Genomic DNA, 23,866 nt, shown 5'->3' with positions numbered 1-23,866 from the left:
CCCATTTCTGGTGCTCAGAGCTGAACCAGGTGAGCTGGTCATGGACAGAGCTTCTCAGGGTCCAGCCCTACTCAGTATTTTTGTGTCAGCTGGATAATGTGACTGAATAGATTTTCCTTGAGTTTGCAGATGACAGCAAAGAGGCAGAAGAGGGAGGCAGAGGGGACAGATGAGCCACTCTTCAGAGAGATTGGACAGCCTGCAGGACCAGGCCAACAAGAATTGCAGGAGCCTCAGCAGAGATGAAGCCCTGCACTCAAAATGCAACAATGCCAAGCAGCAGCTCAGGCCGCTCCACTGCAGCTCTACAATTAGTACACTTTAGTTAGTAATATACCAGTGTAAGGTAAAAGGCATAGAGACAGATGAACAGACTATATATTTCTGCCTCAAGAAACTGCGTTGGGAAAGCAAATTCCAAACAAGTCTGGCAAAAAGTTTTATGTATACAAACTGAAACGTGCCTTGAATCCCCCAGACAGAGTCAGTTATCTGGGAAAAATGACTCACAGCTAAAGCATTCCTATTATGAGGAGTCTCTAAGGGCATTTAGGATTTTGAATCAGAACTATTTGTAAATTGCAAACACAAGTTCAACTTATCAATAGCTTAATACTACAGATGAAACAAGCAGTGGTCCAAAAAAAGAATAAACTGAATAAATACATCTAACAGTTGGGAAAAAGCCACATCAGAAAACGCTTTGTATTTCACAAAGAAGTTTTTAATATACATTCATTACTGAAGCCTGATTTCAAAAAAATCCCTACCTTCAGGATTTTTTAGCAGGTACACTCCAGTAAACAATTTTTATTTTTTTTTTAGTTTTTACCCTGATGACATTAAAACATGTCCTATCAAGTCCCAGTGAGCAGAAGAATGCTTGATCACATGTGTGTACTTGGTAACTTCCTCAGTCCAAACAAAGGACTTGGAAGAAGACCTTTAAGACCTTTGCTTTTTATGACAGCAATTTAAACATGCAAAAATGCAGCTCTCCTGTTATTATTTTACTTGTTCAGCCCTACTTTTAAGTTTTCTAATGCAAATTTATGGCCCTTACTATTCAAATAAACACAGCTTTTGTCCTTCATTTGTTACACCATTCTAAAAAGAAAAAGATATTTTTGTAAGTTATTTAAAAGCCAGGAGACCATGTGTCAAAAAAGATCAATAATTAAATCCAAGTTGTTCCTCCTATACACAATGCAGGAAGTAAAACATATTTAAAATGTGAGAACAAAAATCTGTAGTGAATCTGGAAGAATTGGGAAAGCTGAAAAGCTATTTTTCTCATTACATACTATTAGAGGTTGTTGTCAACTACTGCTTCACTCTTAAAGATGCAGCTTGTCTATAAAAGTCACCAGAACAACAGAAGATACTCTGTTTCCCATAACCAGCCAAGTGGCTGCATCCACATCCTTTTTTTCTGAGATTTTCATGTGAAACATGTCCCCTGAGGTACCAAAGGGTTAAAGGTTGAGAGAATGCTTCAGCTACTGGAGCCATTTCCCCTGCCAGCTTGCTCTGGCTCCTCTGAAGCTGCAAGAAACCTCAGATTTTTTGCAACCTCTTGTTCTTCTCCAGGCTTATTCCTACTTCAGTTGCATTTTGTTGAATTTAGTTTTCCACTTTTTCTTCACTTTTCTTTGCTTGCAGAAGTTCTTCCTCAGCTTCTTTGGAGCCACACCTTCATTTCCAGCAGGCTTAGCTGGCTTGCCTTTGGTTTCCATAGCTACTGGCCTTCCCTCATGGGGTGTGTCCCACTGTCCTTTCACCCCAGCCATCTACACACACAAGGGGAGAGAATTGGAAAAAAAAAAAAAAAAAAACAAAAACAAAAACTCAGAAAACCAAACTGGAATTACCAGAATTAATCATCTTCAATCTGTATTGAGCACAAATACCTACAATTACATTCAGACAACTACCTTCTAATTCATGTAGTTTCAAAGAGACCCACAGGGCACAGCTGGTCTTCAGTCACCAGTGAGAAGTGACCAATCCTGCCTCTTCCCTGCCTACCTGCCTGGATTTCCTTCTGGCAGAAAGCAAAGTGCACAAGGTGATCAGGAACGGATGCACAACAATTTTGCCCTCATATGAAGGCAGGCTGTGGCTAAAACATGGAACTCAACCTACAAAACATCTCACAGTGCACGAAGCTGGGCACAGTCAGCACATGGCTTTTACACAAATGAGTAAGTCTCTGCTGAAGAAAAACAATGCTTGAAAATTTTCTTACTTTTAAAGGGCCATACTATCTCAAAAATAATAGAGGTGAGAGCAGGATCTTTGGGAAATTTCTAAAGCATGATAGGCATCACTTATTCACAACACAAATTACAAAGCAGGATGGATTCCCAAAAGATTTCTGACCCCCAAAGATGACAGATAAACCATACCAGCTGTACCCCAAGGGACTGAAATAGGTTATTCCTGAACTGATCAGCTGATCTGCTTTGCCATCAAGTGAGATACTGACCTTCTGTTTCCACCCTTCCCAGGGTGCAGGTGGAAAGGTGCACGGAACTCTTCCATGAATTATGTGGTAGGGCAAAGGGAGGCTGGGGTCCAGGGGAACCCAAGGGACTGAGAGAGTGGCAGGTACAGCAGGCAGATCACAGTGAGCTTTGTGCAAGTTATAGGATGATCTTGTGCTCTTGTCAAGAGAACTCCTGTAAATTGCAACTGATGAATCTCCTGCAGCGTGAGTCAATAAATAAGAGCCCTCCTCCAAACTAAAATGAGAAAAGTACCAAGGAAAAATATTATTTCAATGTTTTTTGGAGCTTTTTTTATTTGATCAGAATAGTTAATATGTTCTTAATGCAAAAGCAGAACATCTTTAGATGTTTAGTCCCTTTTATAAAAAAGACTGTGCACAAGAAAGCATTAATGAAACTGTATTGATAAATACCTACTAATTAATGTGTTTATAATGTATTCATAATGTACTAATTTATCAACAATGTACAGACTGTCAACATATTCATGTAAGCATACACTGAAAACCACCCATGTTGGGCAAACTGTAATTCCTTAAGCAGCATCTTACAAAGAACAAAGCCCATGTGGACACAGACACAAAGGACAGGTGAGCTTTCACACCCACAGGCTTAAACAGGTTTTCAGGAAGATGAAGATCAACCAACAGGCCACACCAAAAATCTTAGTCAAAAATCATGAACCTACAGAAATTACAAAGAGCAGGAAGACCCCTCTGTAATTTGAATGAAAAGGCAAGAAGCATGCTTCACAAAAAAAATCAGGACATTAGCAGGCTGAAAGCTTTGTAGCTATGTAAAGAAGCAGGAGAAAGGCTGCAGTGTTGTACAGAAAGGCTGCTGTAAGTCAAAGTAAGCAGGAGTGAACACAGGGTTAATTCTACAAATCAAGTGAAAGACTGCCAAAACCCAAACTCTGTGTGTCAGCCCATACACATAATATTACACCTCACTCCTGTGAACTGTTTGCTCAGCTCTTAAGAGTCCAGTTTGCTGTCTTGAAAAACTGGTTCACAAACCTCAAGTTCTTATTCTTTTGCATAATTTATGCAAACCTTGTAGTCCCAAGCACGTTACACAGTACTGCATTATGCCAGGACAGACCTAAGAGAACCCGTAAAATAGAAATTTCTTTATGTATATGAAGAAATAAAAATCAGAGTAGACAAACATTCTACAGAAGAAACAGGATGAGCTGGGCAATGGGGCAAACAAACACAATGAACAAAAATTGAGAACTTACTCAGACACCTTCTTCAAAACATGATGAAGTATATTTAACGAATTTGCAGGTCTGTGAAAGAAAAACATAGCAAAAGTAGTAACTTGCCAAGCTTGTTATGGTTTGAAATTCATTGCTAAAAAAACTTACTAAAAATACTCACTTAATCAATCCAAGTTTTTCTCTTAAAGTTGCTGGAGAAATCTTATCTAGCAAAATAAGCTTTGATGTAAAAGCATCAATATGTCCTGAAAAAAGAAATTCAATTAATACACTAAAAATAAAACCAAATAAATGTAAGAGCATAATTTGCTGACCTCTTTAGAAGAATAAAATATTTGCTCTTTTGGCATTGAACAGTGAAAAGTATTTATCAATGCTGCACCATAACAAAAAGTAAAATGTGCAGCTGCTTTAAGTACAGGCATCTGCACCTTGACTGCCTTTCCAAAGCAAGAGATGCCTGACTCCAGCAAAGCTCCCATCTTGGGTGGTGTGTGGGATACACAGCCTTATCTTGCCATGGCCTTCATCTCATCAGTTAGTTTGTATCTTCTCCAGTTCATTTGACCCTTATCACTTTGCTTCCTCACTGGACAGATCCCAAAAGCTGATGTTTAACAACAAATTTACTTTTGCATTTAATATACTTGCTTTTCTATTCTGACCTATTGCTGACTTTCTGGGCATGCTGACCTTTGTGTCTTGATTCTTCACCCCTTCCTCACCTGAGGAACTACAATTTACAACTCAGGCCTTGATCATGGCAAGTTGTCTTAATTTAACAACTTTGTGTTTGACACCATGAGAAGCAACAATTCAAAGCTCTCCTTGTCATATTTCTAAAATAAAGGCTGCCAAGGACAGCTTAGCCCATTTTTCATGTGATGAGCAACAAGGATCACCAGCACAGCTTGGACATGGATTTGACTACAGTACCTTGCCTTCTGGTTCTTTCTCATGTTGAAGTTTTCCCAGGAATCCATTCTATTTCAGCTCCCAGCAGGAGGATGAGGAAAAGGCAGCATAATAAAATACAGCCTGCTCAGTGGAATTTACTGTCTTACTATAAATCTGCTCTCTTAGGAAGTGTAAAAGCTTCAATTGCACAGTTAAAACTGCTAAATCAAAGCATTTCACATTCCAAGCTATCCATCACTAAGTTTATGTGTTGTGTAAGAAGACTAAGTAATAACTCCCATTTCCACAAATTAAAAAAGATGCACCAGGACAACCGATTTCTTTTAAACATTGTACATTTGTTACTTTTCTTGTTATCAGTATTTTGTGCAAGACTAAGCAGCAAAATGTTGTATTTTACATTGTGGACTACAAAAAGAGGCTTGAAGTCATTATTAAAAATATAATTAAAAAAAATTCTGTTTGAGTTCTGTATTCCTCACCAGCCTCTCCTTAAATCAGACTTCTGTACTTCTAAACACACTGGGAAACATAACTGGGAAAAAACCAGTAATTACAAAATATCTATGAACTACTTCCACCTAGTTTATATAACTGTAACTTGTATTCAAGAAGTGACTGATTGAAAATACTTGACATGCAGTAAGTTACCCTAGACTAGGTATTTTTTCCAACCCATTCTTCAAATAATGTTAATTTAAAGGCCAATATTATTCCATTCATGTGAAGGTAAACTGTTCTTGCAGAGAGTTTTGCTTAGGCACTTAATGCAAATAAGGGAGTAATAGTCAGGATAAAATGCTCCTATTAATCAGTAAAGCTTATCACTAGTTTATTTACTGCTTAGACAAGTACAAGTGCCTTATTTGGGAAGCTTGTCACAGAGATTACTGCCTTTGCAGATACAGGATTTCCTATCTGAGCAGCAAGAGGACTTCACAACCAAGCCAGGTGCTTTGCTAGCAAGAGGAAGACAGCGCTTTGTTTGATGATAGTATCTCTGCTTTTTGAGAACATCCTAAAAAAAACCACCTCAGCTTCATTTCCCCCCTGCAGCTGCTGCAGGAGGCCCTGGTTACACATCTGATTTCTGTCTCAAGCCCTGAGTCACAGCAGAGCTGAGATCCTCCCTCTGGCACACACAACAGTGCTGGACAATTATGGGCCATAGACCAAAGTCCAAAGAACTTTTCATTCATACTTACTTGGCAATACAAGAGATGGTTGAGACAGCAAATTAAGCTTTTTCAAGAGGCAAAAACACCTATGCAGTTTAACACTGAAGTCTGCTACATGCTTAAAATTTGAAAGTTAAAGGCTTCACTGTCTGATCAAGAGTGCAAGTTGTAGGTACTGGGTTAGTAAGATGATAGTTGTCACACCATGTTGTTCCATACTTCCACACTCATATTGCGAGGTAAATTTAAAAAGCAGTAACTTTATGGCTTTAAAGAATGTTTGATTTAAGAAGTCTTTTATTACAGAACACAGCATTTCACTTATAATAATTCAAATTACACGATTTCAGAAGCTCTCTGCCTTTCTCCTTACCCTGAACAGATCACTGCAGAAGTCTTACCATCAGGTAGTAGTGACAGGCAATGAGAGATTCACCCCATTTCACATTGCCCATAACATCAGGATAGCATCACCCTCAGAGAACTGTCTCTGGATTTTCAGGACAAAGCTCTCTGTTGCAAAGAGCCCTCTGAGCAAATGTGAGTGCAACACTGCATTTTTCACAGCTCCCTTAGGAATACCAACTGAAAGGCAGAATTTCACAGCTACCTTGCAATATACCAAGAGCAGAAGACTCCCCAAGTAGAATATGATAGCAGCTTCCTATTAAAAGCTGTGGTAGATCTCTTTCATTGAATGGATATTTACTTCTACATATTTTTTTACCTACCCTATAAGAAATACATGGCAATAGCAAGAATCTGCCCCAGAGGCTGGGAGTCCCCATTTACTGTGCAGGACAGTGACAACCCACAGAATCCTGTGCCTCCTCAGAGCCCACAAAAGAGAGCTCCTGTGTGCCCCAGGGCCTGCTTCTGGAAAGAGTGGATCCAGGAGCTGACAAACAAACACGACTGAAATAACCAGTGCCTCTCAGTCCCAAGGATACTGTATCCCAGGCATGGGAACAGAGATGTGCTGGAGGCCAGGCCATTGCAGCCTGCCAGCCCAGGGCACTTCATCTGCAACACCACCTGCACACCCAGCCTGCTGTCTCCTACGTACCCAGCCTGCTGTCTCCCACATTCCCAAGAACCTCCATAAAAAGGGGTGGTGGCTGGATGAGCTGTCTGCAAAGTCCTGTGCAAGCCATACCTTCAGCATCCTGTAAATGGAGATTAGATAGACACTCACTCCTCCACTTTGTGTACTTTGCAAACATCAGCCCTCTCTCCACAGCTCACTGTTTCCTCACACTGCTTGCCATGCTGGAAATGTTAGTAAAAACTTGGATAACATTTCCTACAGGAAGCCCAAGTGCAGCTCAGCATGCTGGACATATCCTCAGTGTAAATACTCAGTGTAGTGCTCTGCTTGCTGGAGAGAAGCAAGCCTCTGTCCTGTACATTAAGATACAGTTACAGAGAACTCTGTACATAATCACCTCTTTGTAAGGATTTCTTTTCTAATGGAATGGAAAAACCACATCAAATACTGCTTTTAAAGTTTAAAATTAGAAACATAATTTCCATTGAACAAAGAGAGCAGACCAAGATGCAATTGGCAAATACATTAGATTTCAATTATAATCCTAATAATTCTATGGTAGCTTGCATAGTTTCTTTGTAGAAACTGGAAAACAGAGAAGTTAGCATTTCTAAAATAGCATTCTGATGTGAGCCAACAACAGCAAAAGTGTAATGCAGTGCACAAGTGGAAAGGTTAGGCAACCACAGGCCACAACTGCTGCCATAACAACCCGAAAACTCAGATTTGTTTCTACAAAAAAAGCAAGGCAATCCCCACTGCAGAACACTCACTCACTCACTGGATTGCCCTCACTCAGTAACATGTGCCAAGCATATTCTAAATATCAACTAACCACTTTGCTGCAAATTTTCCTTTTTAAAATCTTATTAATTACAAGATAACAATTATCAGAAAGCTCTCCATATATTAAAATGGTTGGTAAAATAATCTCATTGTTTATATGTACCATTTTAATTTCCTTACACAACATTTATCTCAACAGACATAAATCATCCCTGACTTTTTCAAATGTCATTATACAAACATGAATACAGCATTTTCTATAGGACATGGATACTATTTACCTAAAACTGGATCTTCCTCATCCAGTTTAGAAATTTTAGACAAAAAACTTAGGGAAGATAGATGTGAAAAAACAACATTCGAAAGTTAAAATAAGAAAGGATATATAGAATACACCTTTAACAAATATGTATCTCTCCTGTTATTCTACAAATGTTCACACATACATGTGTCTTAAGCAAAAACTCAACACATGAACTTACCAATATAAAATAAGCACTTGGAATGCAGCATACTCTGTGTCCACAGCTGGCACACTTCACTTTCTGTAAGAGCTTCCACACCGTAATAGGCTTGGTACCCTAGTTTTGGCAACAGGAATATGGGAATTGGCTGAAAAAGAGAAGAAAAGAGAAAAATTAGCACTCACTGTCCAAAAATATCCGCAATTTAACTGCATTTTGTAGTTTATAATAACCACAGTCCTCCACCATAGCTGAAGCAACAAAGATGCTTCAGAGATTTTGTTTGAAGGTTCATGATTTATGAAATCCACAGCACAAACTTCAGAGTACAGAGATTTTATATAGAGAAAGGTGAAATCAACAGGGAAAAAAAAGGAAAAAAAAAGCCTGGGCAAGCTCTTACAAATAATAAAGTTCTGACACTTAGTAATTTTTCCATGTGACTAAATTAATTTCAAGTTTACACTTCTGTGCTCTACTGCCCTCTGCAGCAATTTAAGAAAAAACACACAACATTTCTAATTAGCCTATTATTAGCAGAATTCTGCCATTTATCATTCCTGCCAGAATCTCACTTGAAATTAGAACCTAATGCTTGGAGTCTCATTTGAAATCAGAGGCTTCCCTAACCAGTGAGTTAACCCTAATGAGCACTGTCAGTACTCACTGACAATCCACACTTAAATTTCATCAGAAATAAAAAAAATAAACAAGTGATTGGTTGCTGAAAAGTGAAGCAGTTATTCCCAGGCATTACAAGCAGTCATTCAACAGCAAAAAGATGGGATTTCTTCAAAATAAGATTTTAAGCACAGACTCTTGGCAAGTAATCAGTGTTACAATGATTATTTCCATTTCAATGAAGCACAAACGCCTCACAAAACAGCTGCCTGCTGTAATTCTGGGATTCTCAGGAGGAATATACCACAACAAATTCACTAAATGATTCACAGGATTCTTAAAAAAATTACAAATTACTGAGAATTATAGAATAAAGTTTCCTTTTCTTCATGCTGCAAGGAGTATTTTGATTACAGTTGCATTCAAACCATTTAATTCCACGAGATAAACTATTTGCTAGGAAATGCCACAGTATCTTCAAGCAGAACAAACAGAATCTCTTTTTGTGTTCTCTGTTATCCATTTTATCTCCTATTTCCCTGCTTAACTAGGCATGATAGCAAGGCTGAATCCCACTTGAAAGTATTTATGGTCACAACCATTCTCAAAGCCTTAGGCCAAACCCCTAATTACTCCATTAACTTTTAAGAATAGTTCAAAATTACATTTTTTTTACATAAGTATCATTACCCAGGCATATTACTGTAGTAAAAAATGGACAATCACACTTCCTTATCTTCTAATCAAGTAGCTTTGAAGAAATCACAAGTTATTCTTCCCTGTCTTGCTACAGCAAATATTGACTTACAGAAGCCACGCTGCAGAGTCACAATTGTCTCAGTGAAAGCATAAATGCTATCCAGGACTGGGAATCCCAGAAATGCCAACATTCCAGAGTTGAGCACAACTGTTAAAGAAAAAAAAACAAAAACAAAAAAACCCAAAAAACCCCTGAAAATAAAATCTTTACCTTTTGGGCTTTTTTCTTTTTCTGGTATTGTGGCAGTGATTTGACTTTCTGCACATTGCAACGCACGAGTAAGAGCAGATCATCCAGACTGAAGAGCTTGTACACAACATTGCCCTCCTCAGGTGCTTGGTACTCTGAAGGCTCTTCTTCAAGCAGCTGAAGTTCACTTGGCAGCTTTGCTAGAGAAAATGAATAAAGCAGAAAACGTCAAGCTTGGACATTTTTTACAATTCAGCTGATTACCTTTGTTCCCTTGCAGTAAAGTTTTTTGTTCAGTTTTTTTTTTTTTTCAACTCTAGGATCTGTTTTGTTTCCTATGAATTAGGGAATGAAAACTACTTTGTTAGGCACAAAAAAAGTCATACTAAAACCAAAAAAATTACATTTGGGAAACATTCACTCTTGAAGAGTATGTTTTTAAATAATCCCACATCATTAGATTTCTCACACAAATAGAGAGAACTCCAAATGTGAGACTCCACTCTTGTATAAATGTGACTCAAAAGCTTCTTTTCGAGCCACAATCACTCAGCACAAAGGAGAGAAAAATTTTATTTACAATGAATGGCTCCTGAGAGCTGCCATCCATTCATGAGGCACTGAAGTAACTCAGGTCTCAGGTCTGGGGGGCAGCACAACTCTCCCACCACAGAGTTCAATCAGGACACCAGCACACTCAGGAGGTGCCACTGCAACTCCCAAGGCAGCTTTGAGCTCATTAACAACCATCCCTTCAACCCTTAGAAACATTGTAACAAAATGTTTCAAATAAACACAGTAGCCTCCAAATTGGTTTGCTGAAAATGTATCTAATTCTTTCTTTTTTTGCCCTGAAGATATGTGGAAATATGTCTCAAAACGATACCTACAAATAGGGATTGCTGTAGTGCTATGAACAAATACATTTTTATCATTAAATTTAGAGTTTATGTGCAGGCACACTGTGGGAGATATTATCCAAGGAACTGGAAGTAATTTTCTGTTAGTAAAATATAAAACTCAAATCTGGCTTTGTGCAAAATAGACATGCAAAGAGATTTCTCAGCTTCAAATTGTAGAATTATGCTTTCTATTCCTACTCAGTCACTTTTCAGCACATTGGCAATATTGGTTTCACAATCTCTATTAAAAAAATTCTATTATAGAACATCTGAATTCTATACTCCTTCTATTTAACACAGAGAGAAATAAAACATCATTCCTTAGCCTTTCAAACTGAAGGAGGAGACATGGTCTTAGTGACTATTAAAGCAATAAAAATGTAGGAAGTGATAACAGTTTCAAGTAAAACAGAATTAGTTGTGTTTACCTACAGATTAAGTAATTAATTCCTACATGATCAAATGCACACCTCCTCAGAAAATATCAAACACGTTTTCCCACCAAAAAGCACGGATTTGTTGGAATTAAATATTTGAGAAGAGTATCTGTCCTGACACAACCTATCTGGTTTCCTGCATGTTTATCTAACACAACGCAGTGTTTCTAACTTCAGCTGCACAGAGCTCGGGCACGTGAGGAAAACCCCCAGGGCCATGGTCCCCAGGATCTGCACAACTTGTAATTCTGGGCTAAGGTCCAGGGGCAGCACAGATTCCATACCCAGCTAATGGCCTGAAAACTTGGAGAGGTGGCTTGTGGTGAATCCTCATTTGCCTTCTGGGACAGAGTGCTGGGAGTTAAGCAACAGCAACTGAACCAGGAGGCTCAGAACTTAAGACATACAAATTTAATTTTCCCCCTATTTTTAACTGTATAATTTGATTAATTTTTTATTCTACAAAAATTTAAAATAATTCTACTTCTGTTGACAAGAAACTACTTTTGCAGACTAGACTACTCAAATATTTGAATTTCCATGCAAAAAGAACTCATTCCACTACCAAATGATTTCCCTTCTTAAAAACCTTGTGTATAACAACTTACTTCTCTACAGTAAAACAGTATTTCACATTCACCTCTGTGGACAAACAGTGCTCCCTTCTGTGTGCAAGACAGTAATCCCCACCCAGAAAAGGTACTGTTAACTTGAGCCACATCTCTGAACAGATGTAAGAGATGCACTATTGACACTCTGGGTTCAATTTTCCTCCTTACACAATGACCACACTTACTCTTTGGCATCCCCTCAAAAAGCCACGTCCAGGTATTTCTAGAGGAGCCCGTGGCACTGGAGGCTGGGGCTGGCACAGCTTCTGTGCTGGAGGTCACCAGTGTTTTTGGAGACTGAGGCAGCTGGGCTGGCACAGCATTACAATTATCACAGCTCACCACTGGTTCAGGAGCTTTTTGGGAAGGGGACTTGAGAAGCTCAGTTTGCATTTTCAAAATTTGCCCGACAGGATCCAATTCTTTGGATAACTTTCTTGGAGGTTTCTTGGAGGCTTTTTTCCCCTGATCTGTGGTATCTGAGCAGTCAGTGATGCTTGCTGAAGGACTCTGGGTAGGGCAAGGAGACCTGGGAGTCTCTGCTGAGGTAGAGGAAGCAGTGGTTGGTACAGCTGGTTTGCAGGAAGCAGTGGTTTCACAGTCTGAATCAATCACCAAACGCTCTTCATCCGTGTCACTGGCACACAAAGAACTGGAAGTCTCTGTTTTCGGTGCAGCATCAGGCTCCTTCTCAGAACTCACTGCAACAGGCAGAGGATTTAATTTTGTTTCACTGTCCAATACTTCCGTGGTCATGACATCCTGTGCTTTGCTCAGTCCTGCCTCCACTGACTGAAAGCTTTTACAGGGAGAATGTTCTGGAGGGCTGCAGCATGGGATGCCATCTAATGATGGAAGCTGCACGCCGGCACATGCTGAACCTTCTTGCTCAGAAAGGGTGGCTTTCTCTTCTTCATCTCCTCTGTTTATGGCAGATGAATTCTTCCCCTCCATTTTTAGGCCATGAGATAAAATGTTAGCAGTGTTACTAGATGCAGAAACAGTAGTTTCCATTTTACAAGTTCTTGAGGGCTTGGTTGTTGCTCCAAAAGTTTCAAGTTCTGTAACATCATCATCAAAGTCCATCCCAGTGTCATCTGGAGGAGGAACTGTCCTGCACTGGTAGGTGTCAGAACACCCCTAACCACAGGGATGAGAAAGTAATAAAATTAAAACCCACCAAAACAATAAAACAAACCAAAAAATGAGACATTGCTGAACTGAAAACACAAAAAATTATCTACCATCCATATTTCACTGTTAGGAAAGAGGAGCAGTAATTGAAAAACCATTTTTCTTATTTACTGTTGAAATCTTGGGTCCTATGAATTGAAAGACCATTCTAAAAAGTTCACAAAACTTCTTCCAATGAAGCAAACTGATCAAAAGACATTTTAATGAAGTAAACATTAAAGCTGAGATGCCTATGTAGAAGCATTTAAAGGAACTAGACAGACATTTTCTAACAGGGTCTAACTCAGCAAGAGAAAAACCACCAACAGAAAACCTGAACTTCCTTTATCACAGGAAAAGCAACTCAGGATTTTTAACACAGGTTTTTGGTTTTGCTTGTTTTTAAGAATATGTGAATATACATACATCCCACTGAAACAGGTTGTCCTCAGCTGGTTTGTCCATTGATACATTAGAGATTGGAACATAAGATGTTTTAGTTGCTAGGAAATCCATTGGAATTTCATGGAAGATTTGATTCCTCTCTCGTACTGTCATTTCTTTTCTCAGCAGAGGTGGATCAACATAAACCACTTTAGTTGGTTTGCTACCTTTTCAAGAATGAAAAGAGATTGAGAACATATTAAATGAAAGGAAGAAATACTGTTGTATAATTTAAATAATAAATCTTTCAACTTCCAATAACAGTCAAATCCACTGCACATACACACCAGAAGAAATGAAAAATGATCCTTTCATTCATTAACAACAGAAGATAAAAGGATGTCCAGATATGGTGTGAATTATTATGATCCTGCAGCAGCAATACACACCACATTAATAGCTGAACATATTTCAAATGCAGTTCTAAGTAGAGAATTTGTAAAATAAGAACTGAGCATTCATCATTTCCTATACAGACTCATATCATCAAATGTATCCTGTTTTCCAAAAAGATCTTTTCTTCTTCCTTGTTTGAAAGTCAATTCTTTTTTTAAGTCTCATTGTCTAAGTGATAGCTGCAGTTTATCTCTCCTCTGATCAGTTACCTCTGTCTGGGCTCTGCTGCTCCACTGCTCTGTTTGCACCTTAACACACTCACACACATGAATCCCCCAAAAACAAAAGCAATGCCCTGCCCATGACAGCAGAGAAAGCCAAGGCACATGGTGAACACAGTCTCCCTGTTTTATGAACAAAAGTAAATTAAAGCAAGGGGTTGGTTTAATTGAAGAGCAAAAGGAAGGCAGAGGGAAACCCTTCAAGAACCACTGTGTATTTCTACCCCCATCTGAATGCCTTTCAGGTGTTAATTTTGGATGCAAGAATTAGGTTTAAAAAACTGTAATGCTGCTACAAAAGGAGTCAGGCATTATCTTTACTGATAAAGTCATTTAATTTACGTAGGAAAGTGAAAATTTGTAAATGTTGCAGGTATTTCATAGCTTATTGATTATCTGTAAGTCTGCTATAGAAACCTGTGTAAGAAGCACAGAAGGATATTCCAACACAACAAACAAATACTTGAATAAACCATATTGTGTTTAAAACAAAAAATTGTCAAGGAGGAAATTTATATTCAGATTACTGAAGAAGTGCTGGACAAGTAAAGTAAAGCACTCAGGTGACTTCATCAGCTTATTAAAATAAACATTTTCTGCTGTAATTGAAAAAGTTATCTTCATGTTCTCTGTTTTTTTTTATTTTACTGAAATCAGTTCACTTGATAATTTCAACAGGTTCATGCACTTATTTTCTTTCCAAGAACAAGAACTTAGGGTTTTGAAAAACAAAACTGGTTTTAACTGCTTTTTGTTGTGGCTTTTTTTCCCCAGGTGGAAAAGAGCTGAATGTCCAAATTCAACAGTTTATGGTGGTAACTGCAGAGGTTGTTACTATTCTCAGTAACAAGGTGGAAAAGGTATAGGAAACAATATCCAATGACCCTGGATCAGCTTCCCAGCTTTTTTGGGCAACCCCTCCCCATAATTTTAATAACAAAAAACATCCCATACCTGCAACAGTGATCATTTTAACACAAACTGGAATTTCCCACTGTTCCTTGTAGTTCAGTCCATGATTATTCAGTAGAGTAAATAATGATTGATCACTTAAAACAACTTGAGGACAGTATTTCAAAGCAAGTTTTTCTGCATTTGAATCTGAACTAATATCCTAAAAAGAAAAAAAAGTTATTTCTTCCAAAGCTGTTATTTTAAGAAATATACATATATTTAAATTTACAAGAAAAACTCCAAACCCAACCAAAAATGGGTATATACAACCCCTAACACCCAAAAAAGTCCAGAGACTACCACAGTTCCAGGCTTCAAAAGGAAGTGAAAGAAAAAAACTTCCCCAAAGGTTTTCAGCTGAATCTTATGCATTCACTTTGCAGCATAAGAAAATACATCTTTTAAACTTGTATTTTCAGTTAATTTCTATACATTTGAATTACCAGGCTGAATAGGAATTTAGATCATCATGAAATATGGGAGCATGCTGAAGCAAAAAACATCCCCCCAAACCACAGTAACTCACAAATATACACTACAGATCTTCTTATGAGTTAAGCAACAGCACAATAAAAACTAATACTGAAGTATGGTTAAAACTGTTCAGTTGTTTCAATACTAATTAGATGTAAAGAACCTTAAAACAAACACAAAACCATCAAGAATACAAATTCAGAATTGAAATAATAAATTTGTTAAATTTTACAAGTACACATTTCCATGAAGGAAAGAGGCTGAGACTGCTCATGAGGTTGAAGAACATCATCAAGGACCACGAAGACAATGGGAGCTCAGGAGCACTGAGGACCATGAGAGAAGTAAGAAAAACCCAGTATGTTATTTTTTCTGACACCTCAGACATCATTAGTAGGGCTTTGTTTAACATCTTTGAGGCTTGTGCCATTCTCCTGCATCACCTCTGCTCCTTTCTTCAGCAAGTGTCTCTGAAATGACACTGCTGCTGTTGAAAGATATGAGCAGAAACTCCTTAAAATAGCTGAGGAAAAGTTATGTGGAATAAACAGTGAAAACCCTCAGTTCTACAGAATGAAAACTTCCTGATTTTTGCAGTGGAACACAAACAGAAATACCAGCTATTTAATGGTCCAATGCAGTCTAAAAACTGTTCAACACATAAAAAGGTTCAATTGCACTTCTGTACAAAATATGCCTTCAAAATAACAATAAAAAAGGTTACTTACATTATGCATCACATGAGCCCTTTTTTCTGGGGTTATAATGGATGTGACAGTGCTATAATCAGTGGGCAGCTGAACAGGCATGGAAGGGAAATCTGTTTTACAACGTCTTGCTGTACCCTGGGGGAAATCAAGCACCATCACAAAACAGCTTTCACAGCAATCATGCTCACCCAACACTGCATTTCTTATGAAGAAAAATATTTGAAATTTACACAGGTCCATTATAATGTTATGTGATATGAGAAAACATACCATTAATGTAATCTTTTTCTGGCAAACATCTGGTGAAAAGAGTGAAGAGACTTAATGCCAAAATAATTTTATTGAAGTTTTAATTAATAATTGAAATTATAAATTATAACCCTTAACTCATGAACTGGGTAATAGTTGCAAAAATCCCTAATCCTTGCCTAACACAACTCTGATGTAATTCTACTTACTCAAAACCCCCCACAAACCCAATCTGTATATATAAGGTATTACCATTGCAAGAAGATTTTTTTCCAACTTAAAGGTCAGCTGTGTATGAAACTTTCCTCCCATGATACTCATGATCTCCTGCAGGGTGTAAAACTCTGGATACTTCTGCACATGTCCAATACACGCCCGTAGCAATTCCTAACACAAAAAGAATAATAATTGATGCATTTGCATCTTTCATAAGAAAGGGGATTTTGGGGGATTTTTGAATTTTGAAAAGTTTTTTCTGCAATTTCAAGCTGCATTAACAAACTTAATAGGCACCAATACAGATCTAGAATACTCTCACAATCACTGCTATGAGAACTGCAGTATATTCCAGATTCTCCTCAGCCCTTCATAAGCAAGGCTGACAACTCAGGCCAGTCATTAAAAACATGCAGCTCAGTACAGTCTGAAATGTGCTAAACTGCTAATTTTCTTTTTAGTTAATTATCTTGGCTTTTAGAGGAAGCAATATTTTATGTCACAACCCAGCTTACACTAAGTCTAGCCAAAAGTCACAAAGGTAAAGGCACAGGATGATTCCATTTGTGTTGAAACTCTACATAATATCTACAATACCTGAATTAAGTATTTAGGATATTTAGATTTTATTTAGCAACTAGAAAGAGTTATTTCTGCAAGTTGGTTAAAACAAAATACGGGCCTCAATTTTTAAGTCAGGATATTAACAATAAATAGGACTTGAAGTCTGGAGACACATTTTGTGACCAGATGACAAGATACAAAATTGCAAAGCCAATCCCACTATTTAGGGACAAAAAAAAAAAAAAGAAAGCAAAATGTTTATCTTCACATGTGCCTAAACTCTGTGTTAACTCACTAATGGGAAAGTTTAATGAACTTTTTTTCAAAAATATCCTATAAACCCAAGAATGATGCATGAAGTTGCATTCATGTTTGATCTTAGAATCATCAAAGTGGATATTTAACACAGCATGAACTTGCAGAGGGTTATGATTAAAGCCTCAGTAACTTCCAAGTAAAGTCACTTTATAACATGCCACTTAGCTTTCCTGTGGAGGTAAGCTTAACATTCTGCCCAGTAGTAGGAGCCACTTCTTAATGGAAATTCACACTTAAAATGCAGCTCCTCCTTTCCTGAATATAAATAAGCAATTTATTTATTTGAAGAATAAATATTTTTGCAGTGATTTCTTCTAGGACATCTTTTTGGCTCCAGTGAAGCACAGGCCCAGCCTGGCTGCACAGCACAGGGGAAATGGCCACTTCCCCATCTCATCCCAAGAGAAATCAGCAGGGCAGGGAACAGCACATCCATGAGCACCTCCACCTGTCCTGATCATCACCCCAAGGTGGTTTTTAACAAGGGCTGCAATTAAGCATGGCATTGGTGATTACCTCAGTATAATGCAGGGCATCCTCAGAGATGGCATCATAATCCTGGGCACAGCTCTTTGCGGCGTTTTGGGCAAATTTCATAAATTCTGCAATTTCCTTGTTTACTACTTCTTTCATTTGCTGGGGGAAGGAAAAATCTATTTTCAAGACAAAACAGAATCCTCTATACTAGATATGAAACCAACAAAATTTCCAGAGAGACAGTACAGGTAATGAAATGAAGGAAGGAATAGATTCCACTTGCTACTCAATTTGACAAGTGTTCAGTTTCACTTAAGTAAAAATTTCTTTTGCAAGGCCCACTTCCTTTAAAAAAATCCCAAACCAACAACACACCATCCTCAACAAACAGAAAGTTTCCTTTGATACAGTGATTTACAAATAGAGAGGTTACAAGACATGGTTGATGAAATTTACATGGCAAAGTTACAAAGATACCTGAGTTCTGATTTCATGAGAAATTATAAGTAGCAACAACATAGTAGTTACTGATGTGCCTGGAAACAATATTTCCATTGTTACAGCATAAAAATAAACGAAGTAGCATCAATAAGGAAGCATGGGAAACCAAATGCAATGGCTCAAAACAATTTGCTGATTAATTACATTTAACGCTGATTAATTTACAGGACTCAACATGAAGGTGCCCATTCCCACACTGCTGAGGCTCAGCAGCAGGGGGAACTCAGCCTTTCCCCCGTGAGCACAGCAGGGCAGCACACAGGACCCTTCCCTGCCAATGAACAAAGCTCCCACAGCTGGCAAAGATCTCAAAAAAAAGGTTTTTTTGGGAACTGGGTGGCTGCTTGGTCAGTTGTCAGAGATCTACATTTATCCTCAGTTGTTCAGATTACTTTAAAAAAAAGAACAAAACAAAAAAGCCACAAAACCACAATTTCAATGAAATTACCAAATACACTTTCAATTTCTATTAAAAAGCTTATCCTGAATACTTCAGACCTTTATTACCTCTAATAATACCATGAATTCTATGACAAATTAATTATGACAAATTGAACTCAAAACAAGTTTTTCCTCTTTGGAAGAAAAAAAAAATTGTATGACTCCCTCTGTGACAGTCATATGTTCATATCTTACCATATATGTGAAAAATTCCCTTTGACTTGCTTCATTAACTTGGAAATGGTTTGGTTTTTTTGAGAACTTAGTCATCAGATACAAGTATGTCTTCTGCTCCTTCTCAGTCAAACAAGAGGTAAATGGGTAGGGCAGTCTGGGTTCTGGGAGAGGATGGTCATCAGCTGGGCTTGTAGCCTCCACCTCAAGTGACTCTGCAGCCTGCCGGCTACCAGCCTCTTTGGTTTCTGAAGAGTTTGCCAATGCCTCTGCATTTTTCTTTGCCTCTCTGAAAAAGAAGTAACAAATGGACGAATTTGCAGCTTTCACATAAATACTAATATTAGTCAGAAACAAAAGGGGCAGCTGTGCAAGCCTGAACTGCTCTATCAGTGCCAATGGACTGTTCTTGTTCTGAAACTTCACCTGTACAATCAGACTAACCCTCAGTGCCAGCAGCAGGTCTGCAACAGCTTTAAAAACAAACAAACAAAAAAGGTAGGGTTTTCTTTTTAAAAAAAACCCAACAAAATGGTGTTAACAAGCTAAATATGAAACACATTCTTTGTTCTGGAAACACACATTATTAATGAAAGGATAAAGAGTCTCCACATTTCATCAGTCACCGATGGCCACTGTCAGTTCTGATAGTCAAGGAAAAGATTTAACTAGAAAAAGCCTTTCCTTCATTGCAGGAGAAGGAAATCAAAATTACTTCATTGTAACAACAGAAATTCCAGATTTCAATGAAGAAATTCTTACGGCGTACACAAACCAAGCATTTAATTTTCTACTCTAAACAATGCTGTAATCTGTCACCAAAAATAATAGTAGACTAGGGCAGGGGGGATGGCTGTTCTAACAACAATAAAGAAGTAACATAAAGCTTGTTCTTAAAGCAGCTCCAGTAAACAAAGGCCAACCAGGCTAGCCCTGGTCTATTTAAAATAATTGTATTAAGAAAGAAAATATTTAAGGCTAACAAAATGAACATTAACTGCTGATCTTGGAAAAAGCATATTTTTAAGATACTATTTCAGCAGTAGAAAACATCTCAAGTGTCATTCAAACCCAGCAGTATCACGTCCACAGTTCTTAATAACACTTCACAGCTGTCTCTCTAAATATGAGAATGTGTCCATCCTTGTGGCACAAACTGGCAAATTTAATTAAGCTGTAGCAGCAACAAGATGCTGACTCAGATATGCCAGTGTAAGAACATCAAGAAATTCTAGCAGCTTAAATTGGCTATATTCAGCACTGAATGAAATGGCAGCACATCAAGATCATTTCACTATGCACTGCTGTCACAGTCTTCATTGGGGTGCAAACCAAAATAATCTGACAGAGCTTTTCTGTCCATATTTACAGCATTATACTTCATTTGAGCTGACGGCTTAAATTTTTCCCCTTCATTTTATCAGCAACCCATTTTCACTGCTTCTGCACCAAGGGGACATACACTTTTGTAAATATCTAGGAGAAACTCCACAAAATTAGCAGATTTCCTCCAGCTTTTACTTCCACACTTGCTTCACCAGGTGTAAATTGTCTTCCTCTTGACTCTGGTCACACAACCTAGCTCCATCCATTTCTGATTTTTACCAGGTGCCACCTCTCTGGCTTTTGGCTGCAAAGCCCCTGGAACCACACACAGCTGGCCACAATCCCCACTGCTGAGTGTCCACTCCAGAAACCCTTCCAAGGAAGAGTCCCACAGCAGTTTCAGATGTACCAGTAACAAGCTGTGAGGCTGTGCTGCTATCTTGCCAATTCAGGGAAAGTTGCTCCAACAGGTATGAAGCAGAATTCTCTAGCTGAAGATGTGATGTAACAGGCACCCCCTCACACTGTCAGTTCATAAAAACACAGTCATTCCCCTCTTGAACTATTTCCCCACATGCTGAGCTCCCCACTTACATGATTTCCCATCCACACTCCTCCCAGTGTGAAGGTTCATGCACCAGGCAGCATGTTCACCTCCCTTATCAGCCTCATAACTTCTTAAACCAAGAGTCTAAAAGCACTCCTCCAAATGCTGAGATCCAGCAGCCTAAGCCACACTCCTCACTATGTGAAATCAATGCTATTCTACTTCCTCAACCTAAGAAAATGTCACCAAAATTGCAAAAGCAACACTACCTGTACCGCTGTGTTCACACAGCTTCATTTCCCAGAGCAAAGGAGTCAAAACCTGGACTCCTCCTGCTTTCTGAGGTTCCACAATGCACAAAGCACAGGCCAGCAGCTGTAACAAATCCTTGAGTGTCAGACAACATGCAGCTTTCCCCAAAACAGTATGGGGATGTATCCATGGCATGGTAACAAAGAGCACAGAATGATAAAATAATATACCTGTTTGATAAATGCCAGAGTTCAGAGAGGCTCAGAGACAAGGAATGTTTTTCATAAAGTTCATGGGAGAAAAATACTTCTTGGCCATTTTTTGGTGGAATATCCCTAATAAAAGAAAATTTTAAAATAAATATACAGCAAAACAAACAAAAAAATAAAGGCCACCTCTGCTCCTGAGAAACAAAACCAAGATTTATTATATATGAAAATAAAAAAGAGGCCACCTACACAGTGGTTCCAGATTTCCTTTTCAAGGAAGTTAAGTTTGTACTAATGCCTTATGTTTTTTGATAGTAAAATATATATTCTGCACAGTAAAAAATAATTTCATTATTACAAGACATCAGTTCTAGGTACAGTGAAATTGTGATGAGAGTTTCACACTTTCATGAATCAAAAGTAAACTTTGGGTTGAAATCGCAGGAACTTTTGAGAAAAATACACCAGTTTTAGAGCTTTTCAGAAAAGCTCTGTTCTTGCCTTCTATGCTGATCTCATCTTCTATATTGCCTTTTCATTTTTTCTAATAGAGCCGTTCAAGAGAACAGGCTTCATACAATCCCAACCTCCCTAACTACTGTGACAGGTACGAGCAAGGATTTTATTTACGTTTTACCTCACAAACTAAAATTCCAACAAACCTCGCCTCTCTAGGGTTAAAGAGCCGAATTACGTATTGGCAGAGCTTTTCGTACTAGAAACACGACCGAGGTCCCTGCCCACAATCCCCGCCGTGGCTCTCCGTGCCCTCACGGCCGGCGCTGCCCCGGCACCGTCCGCGCTGCTCCCGCTCCCACAGCGGGAGCCACAGGAAATGGCGCACGCCCCCTCGGGGCAGCGTCCGGCGGGGCGGGAAGCGAGCCCGCCCCGCGGCGCGTTCTGCTCCCGGCGGGGCAGCGCGGAGCTGTGGCCGCTCGCCCACGCCTCAGGCGCGCCCGGCCGGGCCGCTGGAGGAGAGGGAGACGCGCTCACCAGGTCAGCGACGGCCCCGCGGCCGCCATCTTGGCACCGCCCTCGGGGCAGCAGCTCCGCGATTCCCCGTCCGCCGCCATGCGAGCCCGCCTCAGGACACTGGCCAATCAGCGCCCGGCGCATGAGTCAGGTGTTCTGAGCCAGCCAATAGGAACGCGGGCTCGAGCAGCGCCTCAGAGTGTGGCCGCCATTTTGTGGCGGGCGGGGCGGATGATGGCGCGGGGCTGTACCCTGCGGGCTCGCAGGCGTGGCCTGGGCAGGAGGTGGCTGCCATGGGCGGCACAGCCCGCCCCTTCCCGCGTGTTTCAGAGGTGGGGCTCTGGGCAGAGGGTGGGTGTCCCGGCTGGCTCCTCCCGCTCCCGGTGTGCAGGGCGGGGGGCACGGCCTGTCTCTGTGGGGTTGGAGGCGCGTGAGGGTTGAACTGCCCATAGAGGAGGCTGCGTTCAGCAGCTTCTTTCCTCTCGTCGGCGGCGTTCACTTCTCGTGAGCAGCGCCGCAAAATCTTTTTTAATTGATGGGCAGGCACATTTTACCAGTGCGGTAAAATGTGGAATTCGGGTATTCTCACAACCCGTAGGTCTGGTGATGGAAACTCATTTGCTTGTGGTGTTACAAGAAAAGGTGATGCCGGTCACTGCCCTAAAGATGGGGAACTGATGAGGGCAGAGTGTGTCTGGTGTCCTGTGATTAAAATGGGGCACTATTGCACAAATACAGGAAAACCCAGAGATGATTCAGAATTATTTCCAAACCCACCAAACAAGGGAGTCTTCAGTTTGCTTGCAGATCAGTTTTAAGGCCAGAGATTTTAATTCCGCCCTCTTGATTTGTTTATCTTAGAGAAGCAGAAAGGTTTTCTGTCCCACTGGACAGACCCAGCCAGAGCCCAGCCGTGGAATTGCCCCTTGTAAGGAGTGATCTTAGCTCCCGACCCAGGTATGGTAACAGTTCTGTAGCTGAATTATAAGAACGCTTATCTTGGTGAATGTGGCAGCTTAAATCCTACTAAATCTCTCTAAAACCTGCAGAATCTGGTTGGTTGGGGTTTTTTTTGTTTGGTTTTTTTTTTTTTTTTCCTTTTCTTTTCTATCTATTTCTTGGGTTTTTTGTTTGGTTTTTTGTTTGTTTTTAAATAAAACACTGCTACTTCCTGCTGATGATCTTTGTACTTCCATGTCGCAAACATGAGCATCAGGAAACAGGTTTCACCGAGATGGTGATGAAACAGTAGCACAGGCTGCCCAGGGAGGTTTTGGAGTCACCATCCTTGGAAATATTCAAAAGCTAGGCATGGTCCTGGGCAGCCAGCTCAGGGAGATCCTGCCTGGGGTCTCTGAAGTCCCCCTCAGCAGTTCTGTGCTCTTTGACATAATCAGAGGTCAAAGCCAGCACCTCCTAAGGTACAGTTTAGCTTTCCTTATGGTTTCCTTATGGGCAGGCACAGTTTGTCTCACTTCAGAAAAATTCCTGTGTTTTAGCTAGAACCATGCAGTTCTTTATAAAGCTGTTCCCTAACCTCTGTGTTGGTGGTTAGGAGCTCTCCTGTGACTGGGAACACTGGGCAGGATCATGTCCTGA

The 23,866-nt window shown here is 39.6% G+C and overlaps 1 protein-coding gene across 7 annotated transcripts; it reads right to left on the bottom strand.

Moving 5' to 3' along the window:
• Window positions 1–702: 702 nt before the first annotated feature.
• On the bottom strand, window positions 703–22,420 carry ICE2 (interactor of little elongation complex ELL subunit 2). 7 transcript variants are annotated; one of them, XM_064389392.1, is made up of 15 exons: window positions 22,289–22,420; window positions 21,317–21,421; window positions 18,983–19,250; window positions 17,885–18,004; window positions 16,523–16,657; window positions 16,040–16,156; window positions 14,838–14,997; window positions 13,249–13,433; window positions 11,835–12,789; window positions 9,721–9,899; window positions 8,148–8,277; window positions 3,896–3,980; window positions 3,754–3,804; window positions 2,489–2,744; window positions 703–1,790 (listed from the first exon to the last, which is right to left on the bottom strand). In XM_064389392.1, the coding sequence occupies exons 1-15, from the start codon at window positions 22,366–22,368 to the stop codon at window positions 1,599–1,601; spliced, it is 3,018 nt and encodes a 1,005-aa protein (XP_064245462.1). In that variant the 5' UTR covers window positions 22,369–22,420; the 3' UTR covers window positions 703–1,598. The 7 variants fall into 7 exon arrangements, 6 of the variants coding, with proteins under 6 accessions (XP_064245462.1, XP_064245467.1, XP_064245465.1 ...); XM_064389397.1 differs by lacking the exon at window positions 22,289–22,420 and adding an exon at window positions 21,958–21,977; XM_064389395.1 differs by lacking the exons at window positions 21,317–21,421; window positions 22,289–22,420 and adding an exon at window positions 21,104–21,211.
• Window positions 22,421–23,866: the final 1,446 nt, after the last annotated feature.

The sequence above is a fragment of the Passer domesticus genome, chromosome 14 (assembly GCF_036417665.1).
Source record: "Passer domesticus isolate bPasDom1 chromosome 14, bPasDom1.hap1, whole genome shotgun sequence".
Classification (NCBI taxonomy): Eukaryota; Metazoa; Chordata; class Aves; order Passeriformes; family Passeridae; genus Passer; species Passer domesticus.
This window is presented reverse-complemented; position numbering and strand designations above follow the sequence as displayed.